This window comes from Rhinatrema bivittatum, chromosome 2, assembly GCF_901001135.1.
Source record: "Rhinatrema bivittatum chromosome 2, aRhiBiv1.1, whole genome shotgun sequence".
NCBI classification, from domain to species: Eukaryota; Metazoa; Chordata; class Amphibia; order Gymnophiona; family Rhinatrematidae; genus Rhinatrema; species Rhinatrema bivittatum.
In genome coordinates, this window is record NC_042616.1 from 820,117,541 (window position 1) to 820,143,880 (window position 26,340).

General features: G+C 50.3%; 1 protein-coding gene across 2 annotated transcripts; it reads left to right on the top strand.

Annotated features, from left to right (window-relative positions):
* The first annotated feature begins 9,550 nt into the window (after positions 1 to 9,550).
* LOC115085835 (cleavage and polyadenylation specificity factor subunit 1-like) lies at positions 9,551 to 26,105 on the top strand. 2 transcript variants are annotated; one of them, XR_003854970.1, is made up of 3 exons: positions 9,551 to 12,215; positions 12,469 to 12,607; positions 25,870 to 26,105. XR_003854970.1 is itself a non-coding variant. In XM_029592312.1 (3 exons), exons 1-3 carry the CDS (start codon positions 12,121 to 12,123, stop codon positions 25,915 to 25,917), a joined length of 282 nt encoding a protein of 93 aa, XP_029448172.1. In that variant the 5' UTR covers positions 12,066 to 12,120; the 3' UTR covers positions 25,918 to 26,105. The 2 variants fall into 2 exon arrangements, 1 of the variants encoding a protein (XP_029448172.1); XM_029592312.1 differs by having other exon boundaries at positions 12,066 to 12,215.
* The last annotated feature ends 235 nt before the right edge of the window (positions 26,106 to 26,340 follow it).

Consider the following 26,340-nt stretch of genomic DNA (forward strand, 5'->3'; position numbering starts at 1 on the left):
CTATTTGCTTTTTGACTGCTGCAGCACACTGAGCTGACGATTTCAATGTATTATCTACTATGACGCCTAGATCTCTTTCTTGGGTGGTAGCTCCTAATATGGAACCTAACATCGTGTAACTACAGCTAGGGTTATTTTTCCCTATATGCAACACCTTGCACTTGTCCACATTAAATTTCATCTGCCATTTGGATGCCCAATCTTCCAGTCTTGCAAGGTCCTCCTGTAATGTATCACAGTCTGCTTGTGATTTAACTACTCTGAATAATTTTGTATCATCTGCAAATTTGATAACATCACTCATCGTATTCCTTTCCAGATCATTGATATATATATTGAAAAGCACCGGTCCAAGTACAGATCCCTGAGGCACTCCACTGTTTACCCTTTTCCACTGAGAAAATTGACCATTTAGTCCTACTCTCTGTTTCCTGTCTTTTAACCAGTTTGTAATCCACGAAAGGACATCGCCTCCTATCCCATGACTTTTTAGTTTTCGTAGAAGCCTCTCATGAGGGACTTTGTCAAACGCCTTCTGAAAATCCAAATACACTACATCTACCGGTTCACCTTTATCCACATGTTTATTAACCCCTTCAAAAAAATGAAGCAGATTTGTTAGGCAAGACTTCCCTTGGGTAAATCCATGTTGACTGTGTCCCATTAAATCATGTCTTTCTATATGCTCTACGATTTTGATCTTGAGGATAGTTTCCACTATTTTTCCTGGCACTGAAGTCAGGCTCATTGGTCTATAGTTACCCGGATCACCCCTGGAGCCTTTTTTAAATATTGGGGTTACATTGGCCACCCTCCAGTCTTCAGGTACAATGGATGATTTTAATGATAGGTTACAAATTTTAACTAATAGGTCAGAAATTTCATTTTTTAGTTCCTTCAGTACCCTAGGATGCATACCATCCAGTCCAGGTGACTTGCTACTCTTTAGTTTGTCAATCTGGCCTACTACATCTTCCAGGTTGACAGTGATTTCGTTCAGTTCGTCTGACTCCTCACCCCTGAAAACCAACTCCGGAACTGGTATCTCCCCAACATCCTCATTAGTAAACACGGAAGCAAAGAATTCATTTAGTCTTTCTGCAATGGCCTTATCTTCCCTAAGAGCCCCTTTAACCCCTCGGTCATCTAATGGTCCAACCGACTCCCTCACAGGTTTCTTGCTTTGGATATATTTAAAAAAGTTTTTATTATGAGTTTTTGCCTCTATGGCCAACTTCATTTCAAATTCTCTCTTCGCTTGTTTTATCAATGTTTTACACTTAACTTGACAATGCTTATGTTTTATCCTATTTTCTTCAGATGGATCTTTCTTCCAATTTTTGAAGGATGATTTTTTGGCTAAAATAGCCTCTTTCACCTCACCTTTTAACCATGACGGTAATCGTTTTGCCTTCCTTCCTCCTTTCTTAATGCGTGGAATACATATGGACTGCGCCTCTAGGATTGTATTTTTAAACAATGTCCAAGCCTGTTGAACACTTTTAACCTTTGCAGCTGCACCTTTCAGTTTTTTTCTGACTATTTTCCTCATTTTATCAAAGTTTCCCTTTTGAAAGTTTAGTGTTAGAGCTGCAGATTTACTTATTGTCCCCCTACCAGTTATTAGTTTAAATTTGATCATGTTATGATCACTGTTGCCAAGTGGCCCCACCACCGTTACCTCTCTCACCAAATCCTGTGTTCCACTAAGAATTAAATCTAAAATAGCTCCCTCTCTCCCTCTCTCCCTGCAATCTGTCCTAAATTCAGCTGCGTGACTTATCTTTCCCCAATATCACTGCACCCATACTAGAACCCTTTCCTCTCTCTCATCTCCTCCCGCTTACACTATTACATCCTGCTCCTCACAGGTCTCCCAGTGATCCATCTCTCTCCCTGCAATCTGTCCTAAATTCAGCTGCGTGACTTATCTTTCCCCAATATCACTGCACCCATACTAGAACCCTTTCCTCTCTCTCATCTCCTCCCGCTTACACTATTACATCCTGCTCCTCACAGGTCTCCCAGTGATCCATCTCTCTCCTCCTGACTACGCTTCCTCATTAACTTTGTTCATCAGGCAAGTCACTGTTCCCTGTACGTACCGGATCAGTCCAGACTCCTGGGTTGTGCCTCCGCACCAGCAGATGGAGACAGAGCCAAACTTGTCAGGCTCCCCCTATATATACCAGGGTGCCACCCACAGCCTGCCAGTATAACTCTGTCTCCAGCAGATGGTCAGATGCCTACCCACAGTCTTGCCTGATTCATTTAGGTGTTAGTGGATAGGTGTAAGAGGGCTAGTTCTAGTTCTAGTTTTCGTTTATTACCTTTCCTTGCAGTAAAGTTAAAAAAAAAAAAAAAAAAGGGAGATATTTGTTGTTTCCTTGCAGGTTCTCCAGAGGACCGGGCCTGAGCCTCCCCGGGGGGTTGCTAGGTCCCGAGGGGGCCATCCCCCCCTGGTAGTAGGCTGCTGTGGCCAAGGGTCGAGGACCCTGCAGGTGAGAACCGGCCCAGCCGAGGTGATACCGGGGAGCCCGGCTCACTCACCTCACCCAGGCCACTTCAGCACCCGCCGAGGGACAGCGTCGTTTAAAAAAAAAAAAAAAAAAAAATGAGGTAAGTTTCTCGCGGCGACGGCTCGGCGGCGCGGTTTTATTTCTTTCGGCTCCTTCCTCCCTGATCGTCACATTTCCCGGGCAGTGGATTAAAAAAAAAAAAAAAAATTTCTTCATTTCTCGGGGGCGCGGACCGACCCGGCCTGCCGCGTGGTGCGGCCGGGACGGCCTGCGGGTCGGCGCGCATGCTGCTCTCGGGGGAGAGTTCGTGTTCTCTCGGCGGCGCGGATCGACTTGGACTGCCTCGTGCTGCGGCCTGCGGGTTGGCGCGCGGCTCACAGGGGTGAGTTTTTGGTCGCTGGGCGGCGCGGACCGACCCGGCCTGCCTCGCGGTGCGGCCTGGGTGGCGCGGACCGACCCGGCCTGCCACGCGGTGCGGCCTGGGTGGCGCGGACCGACCCGGCCAGCCTCGCGGTGCGGCCGGGGTGGCGCGGACCGACCCGACCGGCATCGTGGTGCGGCCTGGGCGGCCTGCGGGTCGGCGCGCGTGGCTCACAGGGGTGAATTTTTGGGTGCTCGGCGGCGCGGATCGACCCGGCCTGCCTCGTGGTGCGGCCTGCGGGTCGGCGCGCGCGGCTCACAGGCGGACCGACCCGGTCTGCCTCGTGGTGCGGCCTGCGGGTCGGCGCGCGCGGCTCACAGGCGGACCGACCCGGTCTGCCTCGTGGTGCGGCCTGCGGGTCGGCGCGCGCGGCTCACAGGCGGACCGACCCGGTCTGCCTCGTGGTGCAGCCTGCGGGTCGGCGCGCGCGGCTCACAGGGGTGAGTTTTTTGGTCGCTGCGCGGCTCGGCCCAACGCGGCCTGGGCGGCCTGTGGGTCGGCATGCGCGTGGCTCACAGGGGTGAGTTTTTGGTTGCTGGGCGGCGCGGACCGACCCGGCCTGCCTCGTGGTGCGGCCTAGTCAGCCTGGGGGTTGGCGCGCACGTGGGTCTCAGGAGTTGAGCTGGGTCCAGCCTACATCCCCGGCGAGGCAGGGACTTCGGGGGACGCGAGAACGGGTGCTCAGTAGGACCGATCGGGATACCAGTCGCATGGGGGCCCCGCCCGCGGCGTTGCCGAAATGGCTGCAGGCTGATGCAGCAAAGGTCGCCATCTTAGCCGGTGGCCCTGGTTACCTGGCTCTCTCTCTCTCTCTTCCTAGCGCACGAGACGGGGCCACGGCCTCTTCAGGGGAGGGAGCAAGGGGCAACTCAGAATCCACAAGGAGCAGCCCGGTGGCTCAGTGCTAGGGCTGCAGCCTTGCATGCAGAAGGTATCCGGCTCAATCCTTGGGGAGACTACCAAAGTCGGATACCTCCCACTTTATTTTGCCCATACTGCGTAGGGCTGGTGGGGGCCGTAGGTCTCGCAGGCGTACAGCAGGAGAGTCCTGGGGGCCACTGCGGGATGTTTGTGGGCAAAGCAGGCCACGTGACGCCTCGGCTTCTTCAGAGGACGCTTCGGTTCAGGAGGATTGGAGAGCCTGTCCCCACCCCCGAGGGGGGTAGTGGTAGACGGAGCCACGCCGCCAGGGTCTAAGAAGCGGGGCCGGTTTCCGGAGAGCGAAGATCCCGGGGTCCTCCCTCTCTTCTATAGGGACGATCTGGGACCCTCATACCATAGGCTCGCTCCCATGGATCTGGAGGTCGTCATGGAAATCCTGCGAGCTCCCAAGGTGGACGCAGACGTTTCAGCGGTCAAAAGTCGGAGATCCAAATTGAAGAAGATCCCTGAGATCTCGACCCTAGGGGTCTGGACGGCAATTGGCAGTAATTTCACACAGTCGGGCTAGGCTAGGCCCCATGACTTCTGGCCAATGAGACCCAGTTGGAAGAGGAGGCTTGCCAGGCCGGACATAGAGAGCCGATAGTGGTCTGCAGTGTGGATTCGTCTGCGGGGCTCGGCACGCTCCGTGACTGCTACGTGCTCTACGAGCCAGCTGCTGTGGTGGCAGGTCTGGTCGGCGGATGGTGCGTCCGAGTCCATGCCAGAGTCCTTCAAGAGGATGCTGCGGTTCGGGAAGGAGTTGGATGGTTGAGCTCCTTTGGAGAATGTGGTGGAGCTCCTATGGAAGATAGTCATGCCTCAGGTCATTCTTCCCATCCAGCTCTCTTTTTCAGGGGAGACCGGTGGGCTCGCGCTCAGGAGCTCCTTTCCCTCCATCTTCCCTTTGTTCGGGAGACTCCCGGTTTTTCGGGACAGGCGTTTTTTTTGCCGACCGCGTTAAGGGGGCACTGTAGCTCTCTTCTACGAGGAATGGGCCACGATCACTTCAGTTCGAGGAGTGCTGCCGGTAGTCAAACACTGTGCAGGGACGTGGACAAGCACCAAGCGGTCCAGCATAAAAGGAAGGAACCTTCTGGCCCATACCAGATCGCAGGTGGGTCAACAGATGGCGGCGTATCCCATTCTTCGTATGGGGGCGCCACGGCCCGCCATTGCGTCAATATGGCCGGGCGGAATCTCGGAGGCTTCTCTTAGCGGGCTCAGGGCGGAGCTCCAGAAACATCTTTGGTGATCGGTCGGGGAGGACAGGTGTGCAGTTGTCCAGCCGGGCGGACCATTACCAAAGGCTTGGTGGTCATAGTGGCAAAGCCGCAGGGGTAGGACTACTGTTACCCTTGTGCCTGGCCGGTTGGCTCTTCGGCCGCAGTCGGAGCACCTTGGCTGGGTCGCCATCACTAGCGAATGCGGTGGCCTCTCGTTTCCTCTCAATCCCGGGAGTTTTTCTAAGAGCATGGCTCTATACTACCCAGGGAACAGTATTCCTTTCATCGGAGCGGGGCCACTCTTGATCCATTACAATCCGCTTTGCTCTCTGATGGGGCCCAGTGTCGGTGCAGTCTTCTCCCGTCACCATTGAAGAACCCAGAAGGGACGGGGATCGCCACGGTTCCGAGTCCCGTTGCTCTGGGGTTAGAGGTCGGTTCAGGACCGTTGGCCCACGTCCGAGTCACATCGGCCGACCTATGATCCCAGGAGAGTCGGTCTGGGTCCTCTCAGACAACACGACAATGGTGACCTACAGCTTTAGGCACGAGTTGCCCAGAAGTCAGGTGGTGGTCCTCGAGGCTAGTAGCCTGCAGCAGTGCATGGAGCGTCACCTGCTAAGCATAACGGCATCTCGCATAACAAGGGTCGATGACGTTCATGCGGATTTGAGACGCCAGTATGTCGGCCTAGGAGAATGAGATCTGACAGCAGGGCCTCCCATCTCATCTGCGTCGGATGGGACACGCCAGCTAGGGGCCTGAGGGTGACGCTCCAGAAGACCAAGGCTCCCTGGTTCTTGGACCGCCGGAGAGAAACGGGGGCAGGAGGAGCAGATGTCCTGACGTTGCCGTGGTCCACGAGGACGTCTCTCTCCTTGGCCTCTGATCAGCGGGATCCATCGGCGCATGAAGACCCATCCATCCAAGGCTGTTAGGATGGCTCCAGGATGGCCATGAAGGCCCTGGTTGCCTATTTCCTCGACCTGACGGTGGAGGGACCGGGGTGGTTGCCGTGTCTTCCGGATCTCCTCCACCAGGGTCCTATGTGTTTTCAATCAGGTAGATCGCTTTGGCGGGCGGCATGGTTTTCGAAAGGCGTCGTCTAAGGGGCAAAGGCTACTTGACGCGATGGTGTCGCCTTGCTGAGATCACGGAAGACGTCCGCTTGCTTAGCGGTGGTGTGAGTTTGCCGTATCTTTGATTCATGGTACGTTGAACAGTCAATCCCCGTTACTCGGGCTTCCGTTTTCAGCTATTTCACTTCTACAGGATGGTTTGGCTCTCGGTCTATCCTGTGGCTGTCCTGTGGTTACCTAAGGGGTCAGGTAGCGTTTCTCGGTCGTGTTCGAGAGTTTTATTGAAGAAGGTTTTTTAGCGGCACGTCCGGATTGAACCCGGGTCCCGAAGGGACGGATCAGTTGCGGACACCTTGAAGGTTCAGTTTCCTTCCTGGTATTGGAGTGTGGTCCTCGAAGCCCTATGTGCTCCTCCCTTCGCACTATTTCAACCAGGCCATTCTTAAGGGCCTTAAGTTGAAGACAGTGTTCTAGGTGACGGTTGCGTCTGCCAGAGGAGTGTCAGGGTAACTTCTTGCGAATGCTGGAAGCCGGGGAGGCGCTGTGGGGGGACGCTCCGCATGGTTCCCTTATTTCTCCCACAGGTGGTATTCTCCTTGCACCGGGATGTGGACCTTCCTTCCTTCAGGATCTCCGGGGGTCGGACCCATTGGCAAGCGATCTGAGGACGGTGGACGTGTGCGGATTTCCGGCGGTAGTTGGGGGTGTCAAATGATATCAAATTTCGACTCTCCTCCTTTATGGTTTCTCAGGGCCAAAGGTGGAGTAATAGGGCCTCCACGGCTACCGTGGCTTGCTGGGTCAAGGACATTTTAGGGTCCGCACATTTCCTTTTGCGGTGCTTTGTTTCCGCGAGGGCCCAAGGGCCGTTCGACAAGGTCCCAAGCGGATTCCTGGGATAGTGTAGGTGTCTCTCTACACAGGGAATCAGGGCTGTTTCTTAGATTCCTGATATGCTTTGGCGCGGCATTATCTTTTGGATGTTCGGGGTGCAAGGGATGGCAACTTCGGAGCAGGTGGTTGAAGAGCAGGCCTCTCCGGATCCCATCCCGAGTAATCTCAGCTCTGGTACATCCCAGGAGTCTGGACTGATCCGGTACGTACAGGGAAAGGAAAATTAGGGCTTACCTCCGATAATTTTCGTTCCTGTAGTACCAAGGATCAGTCCAGAGTCCCGCCCTCTGTGTTTTTTTCTCTGTTTCGGAGAGTCCGCTCTGTTTGGTTCTGTTATGCTATTTTCTCTTTCCGGGGCCAGTCTCGTGTTGGGGACTGTGGGCCCGGAGTTCCTCCGGTTCCTAGGCCGGGGGTTTTTAGTTAGTATTTAGTTGTCAGAGTTCTGCTTTGACATTGCGTTATACTGACAGGCTGTGGGTGGCACCCTGGTATATATAGGGGGAGCCTGACAAGTTTGGCTCTGTCTCCATCTGCTGGTGCGGAGGCACAACCCAGGAGTCTGGACTGATCCTTGGTACTACAGGAACGAAAATTATCGGAGGTAAGCCCTAATTTTCCTTTACTTGTGCCCATCTCCTCCACGCTCAAGTCCTGACTCTCTGCTTTCCACCATGCCACATTGTATGCTTGAAATAGACTTCGATGTATGTACCCAGATCAGTCCAGACAGTGGGTTGGTCCCCCTTCCAGCAGATGGAGTCAGAGGAAAAAATGATAAGGGCGGCCCCTAATAGGTTGGAGCGCCCTCTGTGTCCCTTCAGCATTTTCTCTGACTCCAGCAGATACACCCAAGATCACAAGCTCGAGGTGTATTTGAAGAGAATCTTCGAAGTTTCGGCTCTGGGGGTCCGTGTGGCAGTCTGCAGCTCTCTCATGCAACGAGCAGGGCTTCGTTGGATGCAACAATTACTTGTTGCTCAAGAGCTTCCCCTTGAAGAAGTAAGACAAGCGGGACCGCCTGGAGGCGGCAATGGCATATGGGGCGGATGCTCTCTATGATCATCTCAGAACCATGGCCTCCGCCGTCTCCGCTCGACGCCTGCTTTGGCTCTGCAATTGGTCAGCGGATTCTTCCTCCAAAGCTAGATTAGGCACTTTGCCTTTTAAAGGAAAATTGCTTTTTGGGGACGAGCTGGAACAACTCATCCAGTCCCTTGGGGAGAATAAAGTGCATAAGTTATCCGAAGACCGGCCTCGGAGTGCCAGGCCTTTCAGCTCCACGCGTTACCGCTTCAGGGGTCAGTGTCATTTTCGTCAGTCCAGACCAGCTCCGCAGAGAACTGCCTCATCCCGATTACAGTCCTGGTCTCATTCCTTTCGTGGCCGCAGACAGTCCAGGGACAGCCCCTCCCAAGGGGCTACCAAGTCCACACAATGAAATCTTGCTGACCCACTCTTCAACCCCCAGGATAGGTGGACGGCTGTCCCTTTTCTACGAGGAGTAGGTCAAAATTACCTCAGACCAGTAGGTCCTGGATATCTTAAAACATGGCTACGCGTTAGAATTTGCTCAGCGACTAAGAGACCGATTCATCTTCTCCCCCTGTGGTCCAGTGAAAAAGCAAGATACAGTGAGGCGCACGCTGGTTCAACCCCTGGACTTGGGGGACATCATCCCGGTACCCTTGCTGGAACAAGGGTCAGGCCACTATTCCATCTACTTCGTGGTTCCAAAGAAAGAATGAGACTTCCGTCCTATCCTCGACCTCAAAATGGTCAACAGGTCCCTCAAGATTCCACACTTTCGGATGGAAAGCTTATGGTCCGTGATCGCGGCGGTCCACAAAGGAGAGTTTCTAACTTCCCTAGACTTGAGGGAAGCTTACCTGCATATTCCTATTCTCCAGTCACATCAGCGCTTCCTTCGCTTCAAGATTCTGGGACCGCATTTCCAATTCCAGGCCCTGCCGTTCGGACTAGCGACGGCGCCACGGACGTTCATCAAAGTGATGGTGGTGGTAGCTGTGGCTCTCTGAAAGGAGGGAATCCTAGTTACCCTTACCTGGACGACTGGCTCATCTGGGCAAAGTCTCGGAGTTTGTGCCATCAAGCCATCAAGAGGGTGCTGTATCTCCTACGCTCTCTAGGCTGGGTCGTCAACCTCGCCAAGAGTCATCTCACCCCTTCACAATCAATAGATTTCCTAGGTGCTCACTTCAACACCAGACAGGGGAAAGTCTTCCTCGATCAGGATCGAGTGGACTCCCTCATTTCTCAACTGCAATGCTTCAGGGATCTCTCTCCACACACAGCCTGGGACTATCTCCAACTGCTGGGCTCCATGGCGTCAACTATAGACTTAGTGCCGTGGGCTTTTGCCCACATGCATCTGCTACAGCAGGCGTTACTCTCTCGCTGGAAACCTGTGTCTCAGGAGTTTCATGCTCCTCTTCTACTTGCGGATTCGACCAGACACAGCCTGCTCTGGTGGCTTAGCCTGGATCACCTATTGCAAGGAGTGGACCTGGCAATCCCTCAGTGGATGATTGTAACCATGGACGCCAGCCTCTCCGGTTGGGGAGCAGTATGCGGGTCCCAGTCAATGCAGGAGCAATGGTCACCCATTCAGGCAACATGGTCTATCAATCGTCCGGAGACCAGGGCGGTCCGTCTGGCACTCAAACATTTCCTTCCCTTACTACAAGGGCGTGCGGTGCGAATTCTCTCAGACAACGCGACGACAGTGGCCTACATCAACCACCAGGGCGGCACAAGAAGCCTGCACGTCTCCCAAGAGACCGACAATTTAATGGTATGGGCAGAGTCCCATCTCTCCCGCCTGGCGGCCTCCCACATCTCAGGGGTAGACAATGTTCAAGCAGACTTCTTAAGTCGCCAGCGCTTAGATCCGGGAGAGTGGGAACTCTCCGAAGAAGCAATGCAGCTCCTGGTGCAAAGATGGGGGACCCCTCACCTAGATCTGATTGCCACGCAACGGAATGCAAAGGCCGCGCGCTTCTTCAGTCACAGGAGAGAGCACGGCGCAGAGGGTGTAGATGCCCTGGTCCTTCCATGGCCACGGGATCTCCTGCTCTACGTGTTCCCATCGTGGCCTCTGGTGGGGAAGGTCCTCCGGAGGATAGAACTTCATCAGGGTCCAGTAATCCTGGTAGCTCCAGAATGGGCTCGAAGGCTGTGGTTCGCGGATCTGATCAACTTGGCAGTGGATGGCCCCCTACGGCTGGGACATCTTACGAACCTCCTCCATCAAGGCCCAGTATTTTTCGGCCGGGTAGATCGCTTTTGTCTTGCAGCTTGGCTTTTGAACGCCGCCGGTTGAGATGACGGGGATACCAAGACAAATTTATTTCCACCCTACTTCAGGCTCGGAAACCATCTATGTCCATTGCTTATGTTCGTGTATGGAAAGTGTTTGAAACGTGGTGTGTCACCCTGCAGGTTTCTCCATGCCATGCTTCCATCTCCAACATCCTTTCCTTCCTGCAGCAAGGTTTGGAGAAGGGGCTGGCCTGCAACTCCTTAAAAGTCCAGGTGGCAGCCCTCGGGGCCCTTGTGTCTCATTCTCATGGACTTTGTCTCTCTTCACACCCTGACATTATCCGGTTTTTGCAAGGGCTGAAATATGTCCGGCCTCCGCTCCACTCTTCATGTCCGTCCTGGAATCTCAATTTGGTCCTCCAGATTCTTGGTAGCCCACCGTTTGAACCTCTCCCCAGCGCCACCCTTAAGGATCTCAATCTCAAGACTGTATTCCTCGTGGCCATTTGTTCAGCTCTCCGGATCTCGGAATTACAAGCATTGTCGTGCCGGGAACCTTCCCTCCGTTTTACGGATTCCGGGGTTTCCTTACGCACAGTACCAGCTTTCTTACCCAAGATGGTTTCAGCTTTTCATCTGAATCAGTCGGTAGAGCTCCCATCCTTCCCGGCTGATAGTCCTCGAGAGCTCAAGCGACTTGACATGAAAAGGGTCCTCAAGCGCTATTTGGAAGTGACTAACCCTTTTCGCCTCACGGACCATCTCTTTGTCCTATGGAGCGGACCCAAGAAGGGATGCAAGGCTTCCAAGACAACCATTGCATGTTGGTTAAAAGATGCAATTTCTTCCGCCTACGTAGGTGCTGGGCGTACGCCTCCGGCAGGCATTAAGGCTCATTCTCTTCGCTCCCAAGCTACCTCCTGGGCAGAGAGCCACTCAGTTTCTGCTCATGAAATCTGTAGAGCAGCTACCTGGAAATCATTGCACACTTTTGCGCGTCACTATCGCCTACATGTTCCCTCTTCGCAGTTTGGCTCTTTTGGTGCGCAAGTTCTTCGTGCTGGGCTATCCAGGGCCCGCCCTACATAGGGAAGCTTCGGTACATCCCACTGTCTGGACTGATCCGGGTACATTCAGGGAAAAGAAAATTATTCCTTACCTGCTAATTTTCGTTCCTGTAGTACCATGGATCAGTCCAGACGCCCTCCCTTTTCTTTCCTGGATTGAGCCCAGCTCCAGTTCTTCTCCGTGAGTCTGTATGTCAGTTCTTTTTCCAAGTTCCAAGCGTTACATATTTACGGTTGTGTTTACGGTTTTCCAGTTGATCCATACCATGGGCTTTCTGGCACTGATATTCTTTATACTGAAGGGACACAGAGGGGGCTCCAACCTATTAGGGACTGTCCTTACAGTTTTTGCTCTGACTCCATCTGCTGGAAGGGAGGACATAACCCACTGTCTGGACTGATCCGTAGTACTACAGGAACGAAAATTAGCAGGTGAGGAATAATTTTCTTTTGTGTGTCATGCTCCCTCTCTGGCCTTATTCAAATTCACTGTAAAAAGCCACTATTTTCCATAACAAATGAAACTCCGTAAGTGCTTGTCTGTCTTAAATAGATTGTCAGCTCTACGGAGCAGGGGCTGTCTGCTATGTGTATTTGTAGTCGTGGGGGGAGGAGGCTTCACAGTACATTGTGGACTTGGTTTTGGGTTCCAGTCTTCGTGACTGTGTTCTCTTTGCAGCTACTCTGGATGGAGGGGTGGGGCTTCTGTTACCCATGCAAGAGAAGACGTATCGCCGCTTGCTGATGTTACAGAACGCTCTCACCACGATGTTATCTCACCACGCCGGCCTAAACCCCAAGGCTTTCAGGTAACTGCTCCCTCAGTCCCCAGATCCCCTGCTTGCAGCTTCCTTTCCCTGTATGATATGTGACCCTCGGATAACGTCATAAATACCCCTGCTTATTGCCCCCTGCTCTGATATGCCATGCCACTTTCAGCCCTGAGGACAGAGTTAATGACAGAGAGGCTGCTTGACTTGCAGCAGGATGCATTCCTGGTAAAGCTGTCTGACTGCTTGCAGACTCCAGGAATGGCTCTGATGTTGCTGTGTCCCTTCCCAGAATGCTACACATGGACCGGCGGATCCTGCAGAACGCTGTGCGCAATATCCTGGATGGGGAACTCCTTAACCGCTTCTTGTACCTTAGCACCATGGAGCGCACCGAGCTGGCCAAGAAGATCGGCACCACCCAGGACATAGTGAGTGACAGCACTTCAGTAAATCTACCCCCCGGCACTCAGGAGAGTCCCAGCTATTGTTTTGCAATAGGAACACACACTTCAATATCTATAAATTCAGAAACTTGTGATTCCATTATAGAAGAACCTGTGGGGAGGGCGACGGTGAGGGACGGTGGTGGAGGATCCTGTGGAGTGAGGGTCTGTGCTGGAGGATCCTGAGGAGTGAGGGACGGGGCTGGAGGTTCCTGTGGGGTGGGCGGTAGTGAGGAGCAGGATGGGTGATAGTGAGGAGGAGGTACTGGGGGTTCCTGCAGGGTGGATGGTAGTGAGGGGCTTTGCTGAAAGACCCTGTGGGTTGGATGGCAATGAGAGGTGGTCTCAGAGAATTAGGGGCATCGGCACAATATTAGTCAGACCTGGTTTGCTGAACTGTTTGTCTGCACTTGTAAATCTTGCTTTTACTGGAGATGGTATAAGTTCATAATTGAACTGGCTCCAGCAGTCCCTGATAGCTGATCTCAGCCAGTAGGCTTATGAAAAATGCAAGCACCTCTGGGCTGGATGAAATTATTCATAGAGAGATGGGATCATGGAGATCAGTGTAGAAATCCAGAGATTAATAGAGGAATCCCAGGGGACAGTGTCAGGTGTGAACAGCCATTAAACAGAAGCCAGACCTCAAAGTGGTCATATCTAATGACCTCAAGGTTGCCAAAGCGTGAGACACCAGCAGCAGAGCCAGAAAAGCATAAGAACATAAGAAACTGCCATGCTGGGTCAGACCAAGGGTCCATCAAGCCCAGCATCCTGTTTCCAACAGTGGCCAATCCAGGCCATAAGAACCTGGCAATTACCCAAACACTAAGTCTATTCCATGTAACCATTGCTAATGGCAGTGGCTATTCTCTAAGTGAACTTAATAGCAGGTAATGGACTTCTCCTCCAAGAACTTATCCAATCCTTTTTTAAACCCAGCTACACTAACTGCACTGACCACATCCTCTGGCAACAAATTCCAGAGTTTAATTGTGCGTTGAGTGAAAAAGAACTTTCTCCGATTAGTTTTAAATGTGTTCCCTGTAGGTACCAGGATCAGTCCAGACGGTGGGTTATGTCCCCCGTCCAGCAGATGGAGTCAGATCAAAGTTCCGAGGGAGGTGCCACATAAGCCTGCACCCCCTCTATGTCCCTTCAGTATCTTTCTGACTCCAGCAGATGTTGAGCAGGGGATCATCGACTCCCCAGTGCATTGGCTTAGCGTAGTAATTCCTCTTTTACTTTTGCCTTTGTTCACTTTACTTGTGAGGGATCAAGTTGCTTATTGGAAAAAAAAGAAACGGGACAGGTTTCTCTTAGGGAGAGTCACGGTTACCTGGCTCTCTTAGTAGCACTTGCGGACAGGCCTGCTCTTCCTCTCTTTCTCTTCCTGGCTTGTCTTTCTTCTTCTTATCTCCTTTGGTTAAGTTGCTGGGGTAAGTGCTTGTTGTTTTTTGCTTGTCTTTGATCCTTCTTCAGGGGAATAGCGCTGCACCGCTAAGGTGCACGTTGGAGGCTCCAATCTCCCCCCCCCCCCCCCTTTGGATGCTTCCCGACCTGCGGCCCCGCAACTTCACATTCCCCGGGGCCGCCACCAGCCGAGAGGTCCCATTCCCCGGTCGGCATTTGTGGTCGGTGGGGGGGTTAGCCGGACCGGATCATAGGCACTCGCGGCACCACCAGTCTACAAGTTCCCGCATTCCCTCCCTCCCCCCCCCCCCCCCCGCGAGCCTCGGCATGCACCACATGTGGACGTCTCGGGGGTCAGCTTTCAAGGAGGGACTTTGCTCCGGCTGCCTCCCCAGTGGGGAGGGCAGCTCACGGCAGGGGGATGGCCCAGGAGAGCGATCTCCAGACCACAGCGGGGGACAGCGTCCGGCCCCGTTCCCACAGAGCACGGGAACGGCGGCCATTTTGCGGCAGGACCCGACTGACTCTGGCGCCTCTGAGGAGGACGCGGAGCCCTCGTTTTCGGTTCTGCCACCAGTTTTGGACCCCGTGCAGCCTTCGGACACATTGCCCCAGTCGGGGGAGTCCTTGCCTAGACCTCCCACGGGCCCTCCAGCCTTCTCACCGGAATTCATCGTTCTGATGCATAATGCATTTTTGGCCCGGATGTCACAGCCCCTGGATCTTCTCACCGGACCCGCCCCCCCCAAGCTGGTACGCACAGACCCACTCCCTGGGGGGGTTCTACCCCAGGAATTAGGTCCTCAGAGAGGGGGGGTGACGGGACCATCTCCGGACACCCCGGGTTCATCCAGAAGCTACCCCCTTCCGCAAGGGGGGAAATCCTGACGCGGTTCCGGCCAGGGATGACCCCTTGCTGGTGGCCCAGATGGAAGGGGCAACCCCCGGGTCCTCCGCATTTTCCAAAAGGACGAGCTTGGATGACTTGATCCCATATATCCTGCAGGAGCTGGACATCGATGCCCCTCCTGATCCTCCAGGGCCCGAGCCCATGGCAAAGAAGGGGGACCCCGTGTTGGTGGGGCTCAGGCCACCGGTGAGGGCTTTTCCTACCCATCCTACGTTCCTGCAAGTTGGTCTCTAGGGAATGGGATGCACCCGAGGCTACACACAAGGTTAGCAGGGTCATGGAGAAGCTATATCCGCTACCTGAGGATTTCCTCGAGCTCCTCAAGGTCCCGACAGTCGATTCAGCAGTTTTGGCGGTCACCAAACGCACCACCATCCCAGTTACGGGGGGCACAGCGTTGAGGGACCTTCAGGTCTGGAAACTAGAAGTGTACCTCAAGAAAGTCTTCGAGGTGTCGGCGCTGGCACAAAGAGCTGGTCTCTGCTGGGTGCAACAGCTTCTCACTTCACAGGACCTGCCTCCAGATGAGATGAGCCAGGCAGATAGGTTGGAGGCCGTGATTGCCTACGGGGCGGACGCCTTGTATTTATTTATTTATTTTATTTTATTTTATTTAGCGAGTTTTATATACCGTCATTCGGAAATGTCAAAATAACGCCATCATCACGGTTTACAAAATAAGGGATAAAGAGGTTAACAAGGGGTGTAAAAACATAACATGTTATTAGGCTTAGTAGTAAACAAATTCATGCTTAAGATCAAAACGAGTTCATTCTTATTTTAGAAAAGCATAGTTGTGCTCATATTCATTTAATCATGAGGTTGTAATGGAGGGCAGTGATGATTAGTTGATTCTTTGGGTAGTTTGATATGCTTTGTTGAACAACCAAGTTTTTAATTCTTTTTTGGATGTTTTTAGGTATTCTTGAATTCTGAGTTTAGTTGGGAGGGAGTTCCAAAGTTTTGGGCTTCCAAGGGATATCGCTCTATTTTGAGTAGAGGTGAGTTGATTTGAGTGCGTTGGTGGTGTTTTTAGGAGTCCTTTATTTGCTGACCTCAGGTTTCTACTTGGGGTATGGAGTTGAATGTAGGGGCTTAGCCAATTTTTCTGTTTTTCATATATAATTTTATGTAGATGGAAAGAACTTTATATTCAATCCTGTATTTTATTGGCAGCCAATGAAGTGATATGAGGGTTGGGGTGATGTGGTCATACTTTTTGGCACCTGAAAGGATTCTTGCAGCTGCATTCTGCAGGATTTGGAGAGGTTGAATGGTGTTTAGAGGTAAGTTGAGGAGTAGAGAGTTGCAGCAGTCTATATTGGAGAATATTAATGATTGCAAGAGTGATCTGAAGTCATTATTTGAGAGAAACGGTTTTAGATGACGGAGTGTAAGTAGTTTATGATAACCGTCTTTAATTTTTGTTGATATATGGTTTTTAAATGTAAGTTCTTTGTCGATTATTACTCCAGGGTTGCGGGCATGGTTGGTTGGAGATGAGCTTGAATTTTGGTTTATGAGATTTAGAGTTGGTGTATGCAGAGAGTTGTTCTTTCTGTCAAGTACTATTAATTCAGTTTTGTCAAAGTTGAGGATGAATTTTATGTTTAGTAATTCCTTGATGCTGTTTAGGTAATAGGCAGTTAATTTATATGTTTCTTCAATTGATTTTTTTATTGGAATTAAGATTTGAATATCATCAGCATAGATGAAATGGGTTAGATTCAGATTTGTAAAGAAGTGGCATAGTGGGAGAAGATAAATGTTAAAGAGTGTCGCTGAAAGGGCAGATCTTTGGGGAACTCCGGTGTCTAAGTTGATTTTCTTTGATAGGGAATCATTAAGTAGTATTTGGTAGGATCTTTGTGACAGATAGGAGGAAAATCATTGAAGAGTGGTTTTGTTAGCACCAATTTCAGAAAGACGATTAATCAATATAGAGTGGTTTACAGTATCAAATGCTGCTGATAAGTCAAGGAGGATTAGAAGGTAACTTTGGCCTTTTTCAAAACCTTTGCGTACGAAGTCATGCATGGCAAGTAGTAAGGATTCTGTGTTAAGTTGTTTTCTAAAGCCAAATTGAGAAGGAAAGAGGATGTTACTTTCATCAAGGTGATCGGTGAGTCGAGTATGGACGATTTTCTCAATGATTTTTGCAAAGAATGGGAGGTTTGATATGGGTCTGTAGTTCAGTAGATTTTCTGGATCTAGATTATTCTTTTTTAGAATGGGTTTGATGGCCGATTTTAGGCCTTCCGGATAGTTTCCTTCAGTGAGGGAAAGGTTTACAATTTTTGTTATTGTTTTGGTGATTGATGGATCGAGATTTTTTATTGCTGTAATGGGAATAGCATCAATAGTGTGTTTGGCTGGGTTCATTTTTTTTTTGTAATTGATATTTTATTGAGATTTCAATCATATCATAGTACAGCATCCATAAAATCCGAGACACAATGTAACAGTCAACAACAGTATGTGCTTCCAGGTATTAGAACACTTGAACATCACCTATCTAAATTGCAATTACTCAACTAAGAAATTGTAAGCCCCACACACATATTGAACTTCGGATTTAAAGCATTCCGTACTTCAGACGCCCCCCCCCCCCCCCCCCCCCCTCCTTTGGCATACCGGTTAATAGAGACAAGGGATTGATTCATTTTTTGGATGATCATTTGGGTTTCTAAGGAAGATGCTGTTTCAAAGTTGGACCAGGTTTTTGTTTGAATGTTCAGTAGTTTCTGGTCTTGAGAGGCATTTTTTAGGTTGTTATTTATGAGTAATTTGATTTTTTTCATTAAAGAAGTTGGTGAAGTCATCACTGCTGATCTTTGGTGATGATAGTGATTGATCATCTTGAGAGTTTTTTGTAAGGGTTTTTACTATATTGAAGAGCATCTTAGGCTTTGTTGGTATTTGGAGATTTTTTTGGATGTTTTATAGATGAGTTTTTTATATTTGGCAAGTTGTGTGATTTGTATGCATATAGAAGTGTAGTTTTGTTTTTTTCTCCAGGATCTCTCTATTTTTCTGAGTTTCCATTTTGCTGCTCTGATGTTTTTGTTGTACCAGGGATTTTGATTTTTTGTTTCTTTTATTGTTTTTGTTATTATGGGATTTATCTTGTCTGCTATAGTTTTCATGATGTTGAACCAAGAAGATGTTGCATTTTCTGTTTGATAGATCAATATTTGTTATTTCAGTTTGCAAATTTGTTTGAAGGGTTTCCATGCAGAAAGGTAGACGATAGGAGAAGGTTTTGGTGGTGTTTTTTTTTGTTGAGTGTTTATGATAAGAGAATAGATTTGTGTGGATGATAGAATGGTCTGACCATGGAATTTTAGAAATCGTCATTTGGTGATTCGACCAGAACTTGGTATTGATGAAGATTAGGTCTAGTGTGTGACCTGCCTTGTGTGTAGGGCCAGTGATAATTTGATTGAGACATAGAGATGATAGTGCATCAATGATTGATGAGGATGCAGGTGATAGGGGGGTAGAGTCCATATGTAGGTTGAAATCACCTAGAATAATTATAGGTTTGGTAATAGATAGTTTGGTCAGAAAAAAGTTAATAAGTGGTGAGCAGTTTTTTTCGAGAGTGTTGAGGGGGCAGTATAATAGGCAAATTTGTAAGTGTGGAGAATCAAATAATGCAATTTCTAGTGGAGAGCAATTGCTTGTTGGAATTGGTTTCAGTTGTAGATTTTTTTGGGAGATGAGCATTAAGCCTCCTCCTTTCTTTTTTGGTATGGGTAAAGAAAAAGTTCTATAAGAAGAGTTGTTGATTTGGTTGATTATTAGAGTGTCAGTGTTTTTTGCCCAAGTTTCTGTGATAGCTATAAAGTCTGGTTTTTCATCTTGGAGAAGGTCATTGATGATAGGAATTTTTTTGATTATTGATTGAGCATTAAAGAGTAGGAAGGAGAGTGTTAGATAGTTACAGAATAGAGTGGTGTTGTGATTAATTGTTGTGTGTTGATATTTGAGATTTGTTTTAGATTTCATACCTTTTACTTTCCAGTTGTTATTGGAGTTTGTTCTGTTACTGTTGTTTTTGCATTCTGATGAAGGTTGATGGATTGCCATTTTTTCTTTATGTTCAGGGTGTATTTGGAGATTATATATTGCCGGCACTTGGGATTGCACGAAGGGGTGCACAAAGGGGATAGCCCCTTTGGCGCACGATGCCTGGAGGTGTCGCTGTCTTAGCGCTGGGGCGCGCCTACGTCACTCTAGGGGGGCGTGTCCAGGGCTCTCTCTGTTTCCCCTGAATTCACAGCGAATTTCAAAAAGGAACTTGCCTTTATTTCTGCAGAAGCTGTTTCTTCACACCGGCGTCGGTAGCGGTTGGTGGAAGATGGGCAGCAGAGCCTGCCCCGATGTTTCTTTCTCTGGAGGTGTCGCTGTCTTAGCACTGGGGCGCGCCTACGTCACTCTGGGGGGGCATGTCCAGGGCTCTCTCTGTTTCCCCTGAATTCACAGCGAATTTCAAAAAGGCCTTGTATGATCTGCTCCGGGTCCTCGCCAGGTCGATGGTGGCGGCGGTCTCGGCTCATCGTCTTCTTTGGCTCTGGAACTGGTCGGTGAATTCCTCCTCCAAGACTCAACTGGGATCACTCCAGTTTAAGGGCAAGTTTCTCTTCGGTAAAAATCTGGATCAGATCATCAAGTCCCTTGGAGAAAATGCTGTTCACAAAAATGCAGTCCACGAGTTCATTCGGGTCATCTAGAAATCGTTTCCGCAATCAACCCCACAAGACAACAGACTCCCCGGACTCCATCTTCCCGCTCACATTCTTGGAACTGGCCCTTTCGAGGGCGCAGACCCGGCAAGGACGGACTGTCTCATGGCGCGCCCGCCAAGCTCCCTCATTGATGCCAGGCTGACCCATGCGACGATCCAGAGTAGGGGGCCGGATTTCTCTCTTCTACGAGGAGTGGGTCCAGATCACTTCGGATCAGTGGGTCCTAGATATTCTAAAGCAAGGTTACGCATTGGATTTTGTATGGCCCCCCCAGACACAGGTTTCTCTTCTCCCCCTGTGGGTCACTTCAGAAGCAGCTAGCAGTTCACCAGATGTTGGACTGGCTCCTCGCACTGGGGGCAATTACCCCGGTGCCTTCCCCAGAGGTGGGCTGGGGTCACTATTCCATCTACTTTGTTGTGCCCAAAAAGGAGGGCACTTTCTGCCCAATACTGGATCTCAAGTTGGTAAACAAATCTCTCAGGGGACCACATTTCCGGATGGAGACATTACGCTCGGTAATAGCGGCAGTACACCGCAGGGAGTTCCTGGCCTCCTTGGACCTCACAGAGGCATACCTCTACATTCCAATCCTCAAGGCGCACCAACGTTTTCTCCGGTTCAAGGTTTTAGGCCAACATTTTCAGTTCCAAGCACTTCCCTTTGGTCTGGGGACAGCCCCACGAGTTTTCACCAAGGTCATGGTGGTGGTAGTGGCCGCTCTCCGTCGGGAGGGTATCTTGGTTCACCCTTACCTGGACAACTGGCTCATTCGAGCGAAATCCTTGAGCCAGGGTTATCGAGTGGTCAGGTGGATCATCAACTTCGCCAAAAGCAGCCTCACCCCGTCGCAGTCGTTGGACTTCCTGGGCGCAAGATTCAACATGGCGGTGGGCAAGGTTTTCCTACGGCCGGAGCGGGCACAGAAGTTGCGGGATCAAATACAGCACTTCTCTGCTCTCTCTCCGCCCACAGCGTGGGATTATCTTCAAGTACTGGGGTCCATGGCCTCAACTATAGATCTGGTACCCTGGGCTTTCGCGCATCTACGTCCGCTACAGAGAGCCTTGCTTTCTCGCTGGAAACCGGTGTCACGAGACTTTCAGGCGTTTCTCCCACAGGTAGCCGAAGACAATCTCGACTGGTGGTTAGACCCACAGAACTTGGCTCAGGGGATATCCTTGGAGACTCTGAATTGGATAGTTGTTACGACAGACGCCAGCCTCTCGGGTTGGGGAGCGGTCTGCCAGATGAGGTTTCTGCAGGGGCAGTGGACGAAAGTCCAGGTGCGGTGGCCCATCAACCGCTTGGAAACCAGAGTGGTATGCCTAGCCCTGAAAGAGTTCCTGCCCCTCGTTCGCCATCGAGCGGTCAGGATACTCTCGGACAACGCAACCATGGTGACGTATATAAACCAGTGAGTTTATATACGTGAGTTTAAACTGTTTCCAGTGAGACACGTCTCACTGGAAACGGACAAACTCATGTCATGTGCGGAACTATATTTGATCCGATTGGCGGCCTCACATCATCGGGGTGGACAACATACAAGCGGATTTCCTCAGCCGTCAACATCTCGACTCCGGAGAGTGGGAACTCTCTGAGGAGACGATGCACCTGATCGTCCACCGTTGGGGGACTCCTCATGTAGACCTCATGGCGACAGCCTGCAACACGAAGGCCCCTCGCTTCTTCAGTCGCAGAAGAGAACACGGAGCGGAGAGCGTTGATGCTCTGGTACTGCTGTGGCCCCGTCATCTCCTCCTCTGTTTTTCTTCCCTGGCCTCTAGTGGGCAGGGTATTAAGAAGAATTGAGAACCACCAAGGCACAGTGATTCTGGTGGCTCCGGAGTGGCCTCGCCGCCCATGATTTGCAGACCTATTCAACTGGCGGTGGATGGGAATCTGCGTCTCGGTCATCTTCCACAACTTCTTCACCAAGGCCCAATATTTTTCAACGAGGCAGCTCGCTTCTGTCTTGTGGCTTGGCTTTTGAGAGGCGCAAATTGAGACGCCGTGGTTATCTGGAGGCAGTGATTTCGACTCTCCTTCGAGCACGGAAGATGTCCACCTCCGTCGCCTACGTCCGAGTGTGGAAGGTTTTCGAATCCTGGTGCATGGCGCACGCTACACAACCGGAATACACCTCGATGACATAGATTCTCTCGTTTCTACAGGCAGGCTTGGCGAAGGGGTTAGCCTATAACTCTCTTCGAGTGCAGGTTGCGGACTTAGGAGCTTTGCTTCACCGAGGGACAGAGATTCCACTTTATTCTCATCCAGATGTTGTTCGTTTCTTAAGGGAGTAAAGCATTTGAAGCCGCCACTCGAAGCTCCTTGTCCCTTTTGGAGCCTTAACCTAGTGCTCCGGATCCTCGGGGGAGCCCCTTTCGAACCTTTACGGACCGCTACTCTCAAGGACATCACTCTCAAGTCGGTTTTTCTGGTGGCCATTTGTTCGGCCTGCCGGGACTCTGAACTTCAGGCGTTATCCTGCAGGGAACCGTGTTTTCGTTTTACCGACTTGGGGGTTACCTTGCGCACAGTGCCCTCATTTCTACCCAAGGTGGTTTCTACTTTTCACCTGAATCAGACGGTGGAACTGCCTTCTTTCTCATCAGTTGACTCTCGAGACCTATGCAAACTCGATGTTAAGCGCTGCCTGATGCGTTATTTGGAAGTGACCAACTATTTTCGGCTCTCGGATCACCTTTTCGTCCTCTGGTCCGGGCCTAAGAAGGGATACCTGGCCTCTAAGACGACGATCGCCTGCTGGCTGAAGGAGGCCATTACGTCAGCTTACATTGGAGCGGGGAAACAACCTCTGCTGGAGGTTCGGGCAGTATGCAGGGCGGCCACCTGGAAGTCACTGCATACGTTTCCTCGCCACTATCGTCTGGATGTTCGGTCATTGACTTCTGGATCATTTGGCAACAGGGTCATTCGAACAGGGCTATCTATGGCCCACCCTCAGGGAAGCTTTGGTACATCCCACCATCTGGACTGGTACTGGTACGTATAGGGAAAAGAAAATTATTCCTTACCTGCTAATTTTCATTCCTGTAGTACCATGGATCAGTCCAGACGCCCTCCCTCAGACTGGTGGGGTTTTGACAGGGGATCTACTGCTCGATTGCTCTTATTTCTTTGACCCTCTTGGGTAGAGCCCTTCCTTCTTTCTGTGGAGCTGTTTCATACAGTTCTGTTGGCAAGTTGCCGTTGGACAACAGTTTTCCATTTACGATTACAGTTTAAGGTTCTAGTTTTTATGCTGAGTTTTACTTGATCCCTCAGTTTTTCCTTCTTGTTATGGCTTTGCTAGTCTATTTACTGAAGGGACATAGAGGGGGTGCTCTATGCATTCCCTCCACTTCCTCTTCTCTCGAAGACTCTCATGAAGTTACATCAGGATAAGGGAACCATGATCCTGATAGCACCTCACTGGCCACGCCAAGTGTGGTTTTCAATATTTCAGGATCTCTCCATCCGCAGGCACATTCCCTTGGGAAAGGACCCGCTTCTGATCACTCAAAATGATGGGTGCCTCCGCCATCCCAATCTTCAAGCCTTGTCTCTGACGGCATGGATGTTGAAAGGTTAATCCTTCAGCCACTTAACCTTTCTGAACCAGTTTCCCGTGTCTTGATTGCTTCACGGAAGCCTTCCACGAGAAAATCTTACTCTTACAAATGGAAAAGGTTCACGTCATGGTGCTCTTCTTAGTCCCTTAACCCCTTTTCCTGTCCAGTCCCGAAGTTTCTGGACTATCTCTGCCATCTATCAGAGTCAGGTCCATCAAAATGCATGTCAGTGCGGTAGCCGCCTTCCATAAAGGGGTCGGGGATGTCCCTATAAGAACATAAGAACATGCCATACTGGGTCAGACCAAGGGTCCATCAAGCCCAGCATCCTGTTTCCAACAGTGGCCAATCCAGGCCATAAGAACCTGGCAAGTACCCAAACACTAAGTCTATTCCATGTAACCATTGCTAATGGCAGTGGCTATTCTCTAAGTGAACTTAATAGCAGGTAATGGACTTCTCCTCCAAGAACTTATCCAAACCTTTTTTAAACACAGCTATACTAACTGCACTAACCACATCCTCTGGCAACAAATTCCAGAGTTTAATTGTGTGTTGAGTAAAAAATAACTTTCTTCCTATATCAGTACAACTCCTTCTATCACGTTTTTTGAAGGGCTTGCTCAACATCAAGCCTCCACTACATCCTCCTGCCCCTTCTTGGGACCTAAAATAACTTTCTTCCTATATCAGTACAACTCCTTCTATCACGTTTTTTGAAGGGCTTGCTCAACATCAAGCCTCCACTACATCCTCCTGCCCCTTCTTGGGACCTTAATCTAGTTCTGGGTCAGCTCATGAAACCACCATTCAAGCCTCTTCACTCTTGTGAACTTCGATATCTCACATGGAAAGTGATTTTCCTTTTGGCAATCACTTCGGCTCACAGAGTTAGTGAGTTACAGGCCCTACTTACCTATCCGCCTTATACTAAACTCCTGCAGGACCGGGCGGTTCTCCGCACTCACCCTAAATTCTTACCGAATGTAGTTTCGGATTTTCATCTCAATCAATCCATCATACTACCTACCTTTTTTCCCAGGCCCAGTACCAACCCAGGGGAACAGGCTCTGCATACCCTTGACTGTAAACAGGCTCTAGCATTCTACCTAGACCGTACAACTGCCCACAGGGAGAGCACTCAATTGTTCGTCTCTTTCCACCCTAACAAGTTGGGGAAGCCTGTGGATAAGCAGACTCTCTCCTCCTGGCTGGTGGACTGCATATCCTTTTGCTATCAGCAAGCTGGCATTCCTTTCCAAGACCGTGTTAAAGCACACTCTGTGAGGGCCATGGCGACTTCAGTAGCACACCTACGATCGGTGCCGCTTCCTGACATTTGTAGGGCTGCCACCTGGAGTTCTCTCCATATCTTTACAGCCCACTATTGCTTGGACAAAGCCAGAAGACAAGATTCCATCTTCGGCCAATCTGTCCTTGTAACCTCTTCACAATTTGACGTACCCACACCCTTCCGCCTGCCCGTTAGGGTTCAGGAAGCCCTCTACCAAATTCCACCCCAGTTGTTGTGCCTGTTGCACGCCGTTGGGTACATTTGCTGCATGTTCGGACATCCTCAGTTCGGTACTCACCCATATATGAGGACTACCATTCTGCTTGTCCTGTGAGAAAGCAAATGTTGCTTACCTGTAACAGGTGTTCTCACAGGACAGCAGGATGTTAGTCCTCACGAAACCTACCCGCCACCCCGCGGTGTTGGGTTCGTAACGTTTTATTATTTTATTTTTCGGCACTGTCTGTAGCTTTCAAATAAGACTGAAGAGGGAACCCTGCTGGCTGCAGGGTTAGTGCCATGCTGGGCATGCCCAGTAGGGGCCAAAGTTTTGGAAACTTTGACAGAAGTTTTCCGTGATTGGGCTCCATCCTGTGGTGTTACCCATATGAGAGGTCTAGAACGGGTAGATGTGAATCGGTTTTACTCTTTCGGATAGTAGAAAGACTAGGGGGCACTCCATGAAGTTAGCATGGGGCACATTTAAAACTAATCGGAGAAAGTTCTTTTTCACTCAACGCACAATTAAACTCTGGAATTTGTTGCCAGAGGATGTGGTTAGTGCAGTTAGTGTAGCTGGGTTTAAAAAAGGATTGGATAAGTTCTTGGAGGAGAAGTCCATTACCTGCTATTAAGTTCACTTAGAGAATAGCCACTGCCATTAGCAATGGTTACATGGAATAGACTTAGTTTTTGGGTACTTGCCAGGTTCTTATGGCCTGGATTGGCCACTGTTGGTGACAGGATGCTGGGCTTGAAGGACCCTTGGTCTGACCCAGTTTGGCATTTTCTTATGTTCTTATGTTCTTCATAGTCAGCAGAGGGAGTGAGGTGTGCATGGGGAGGGGGGAGATACCCCTGGGTGAGTGGGACATGGGGGAAGGGGTGCATTAAGGTTAGCAGTATGAGGTGATCACACAGCTTTCTAACTCGCTGAGCTGCTCTGCTCTTAGGAAGGCCTTGGATGGTGCAGGTGTAGGTTTGTGGCTGCAGGGATGAGGTGACCCAGCTGTGCAGGCCGCGCTCTATCCGTGTAATTTCCCTTCTGCATGTTTGTGACTTCTTTCTCTTCCCTCTAGATCTTGGATGACTTGTTAGAAATTGATCGGGTCACTGCCCATTTCTGACGGCTGCTGCTGAAGATGAGGAAGACTTTCTCACCCCCCTGCTGCTTCAGGACTGGCGGCCTCACAAGACGCAGCTCCTCATGTTTTCTCCATGAGATTTCTTCTCTGTGCCCTTAACATTTGTGATATGTTTTGTATGAAGAAAAAATTATTTGTAAATAAATAAAGAAAAGAAAAGTAAGAAAAGAGCAGCAGGTCTGAGAATTGTTTGGGCAGGGGGAGGCGAAGTCCTCATGGTTTTGCAGCAGTAACTGGAGAATAAGAGACTGGATCTGGGCCAGGACTGCCGTGCAGCGACACCCAGCGGCCGGACCTCATCCATGTGAGCTGAGATCCAGAGGAAGTGCTCTGCAGTGGCCCTGGATGAGGAGATTCAGCCCTGCATAATCAAGAATGGAAGCTCAATAGCAGCAGCAGCAAAGT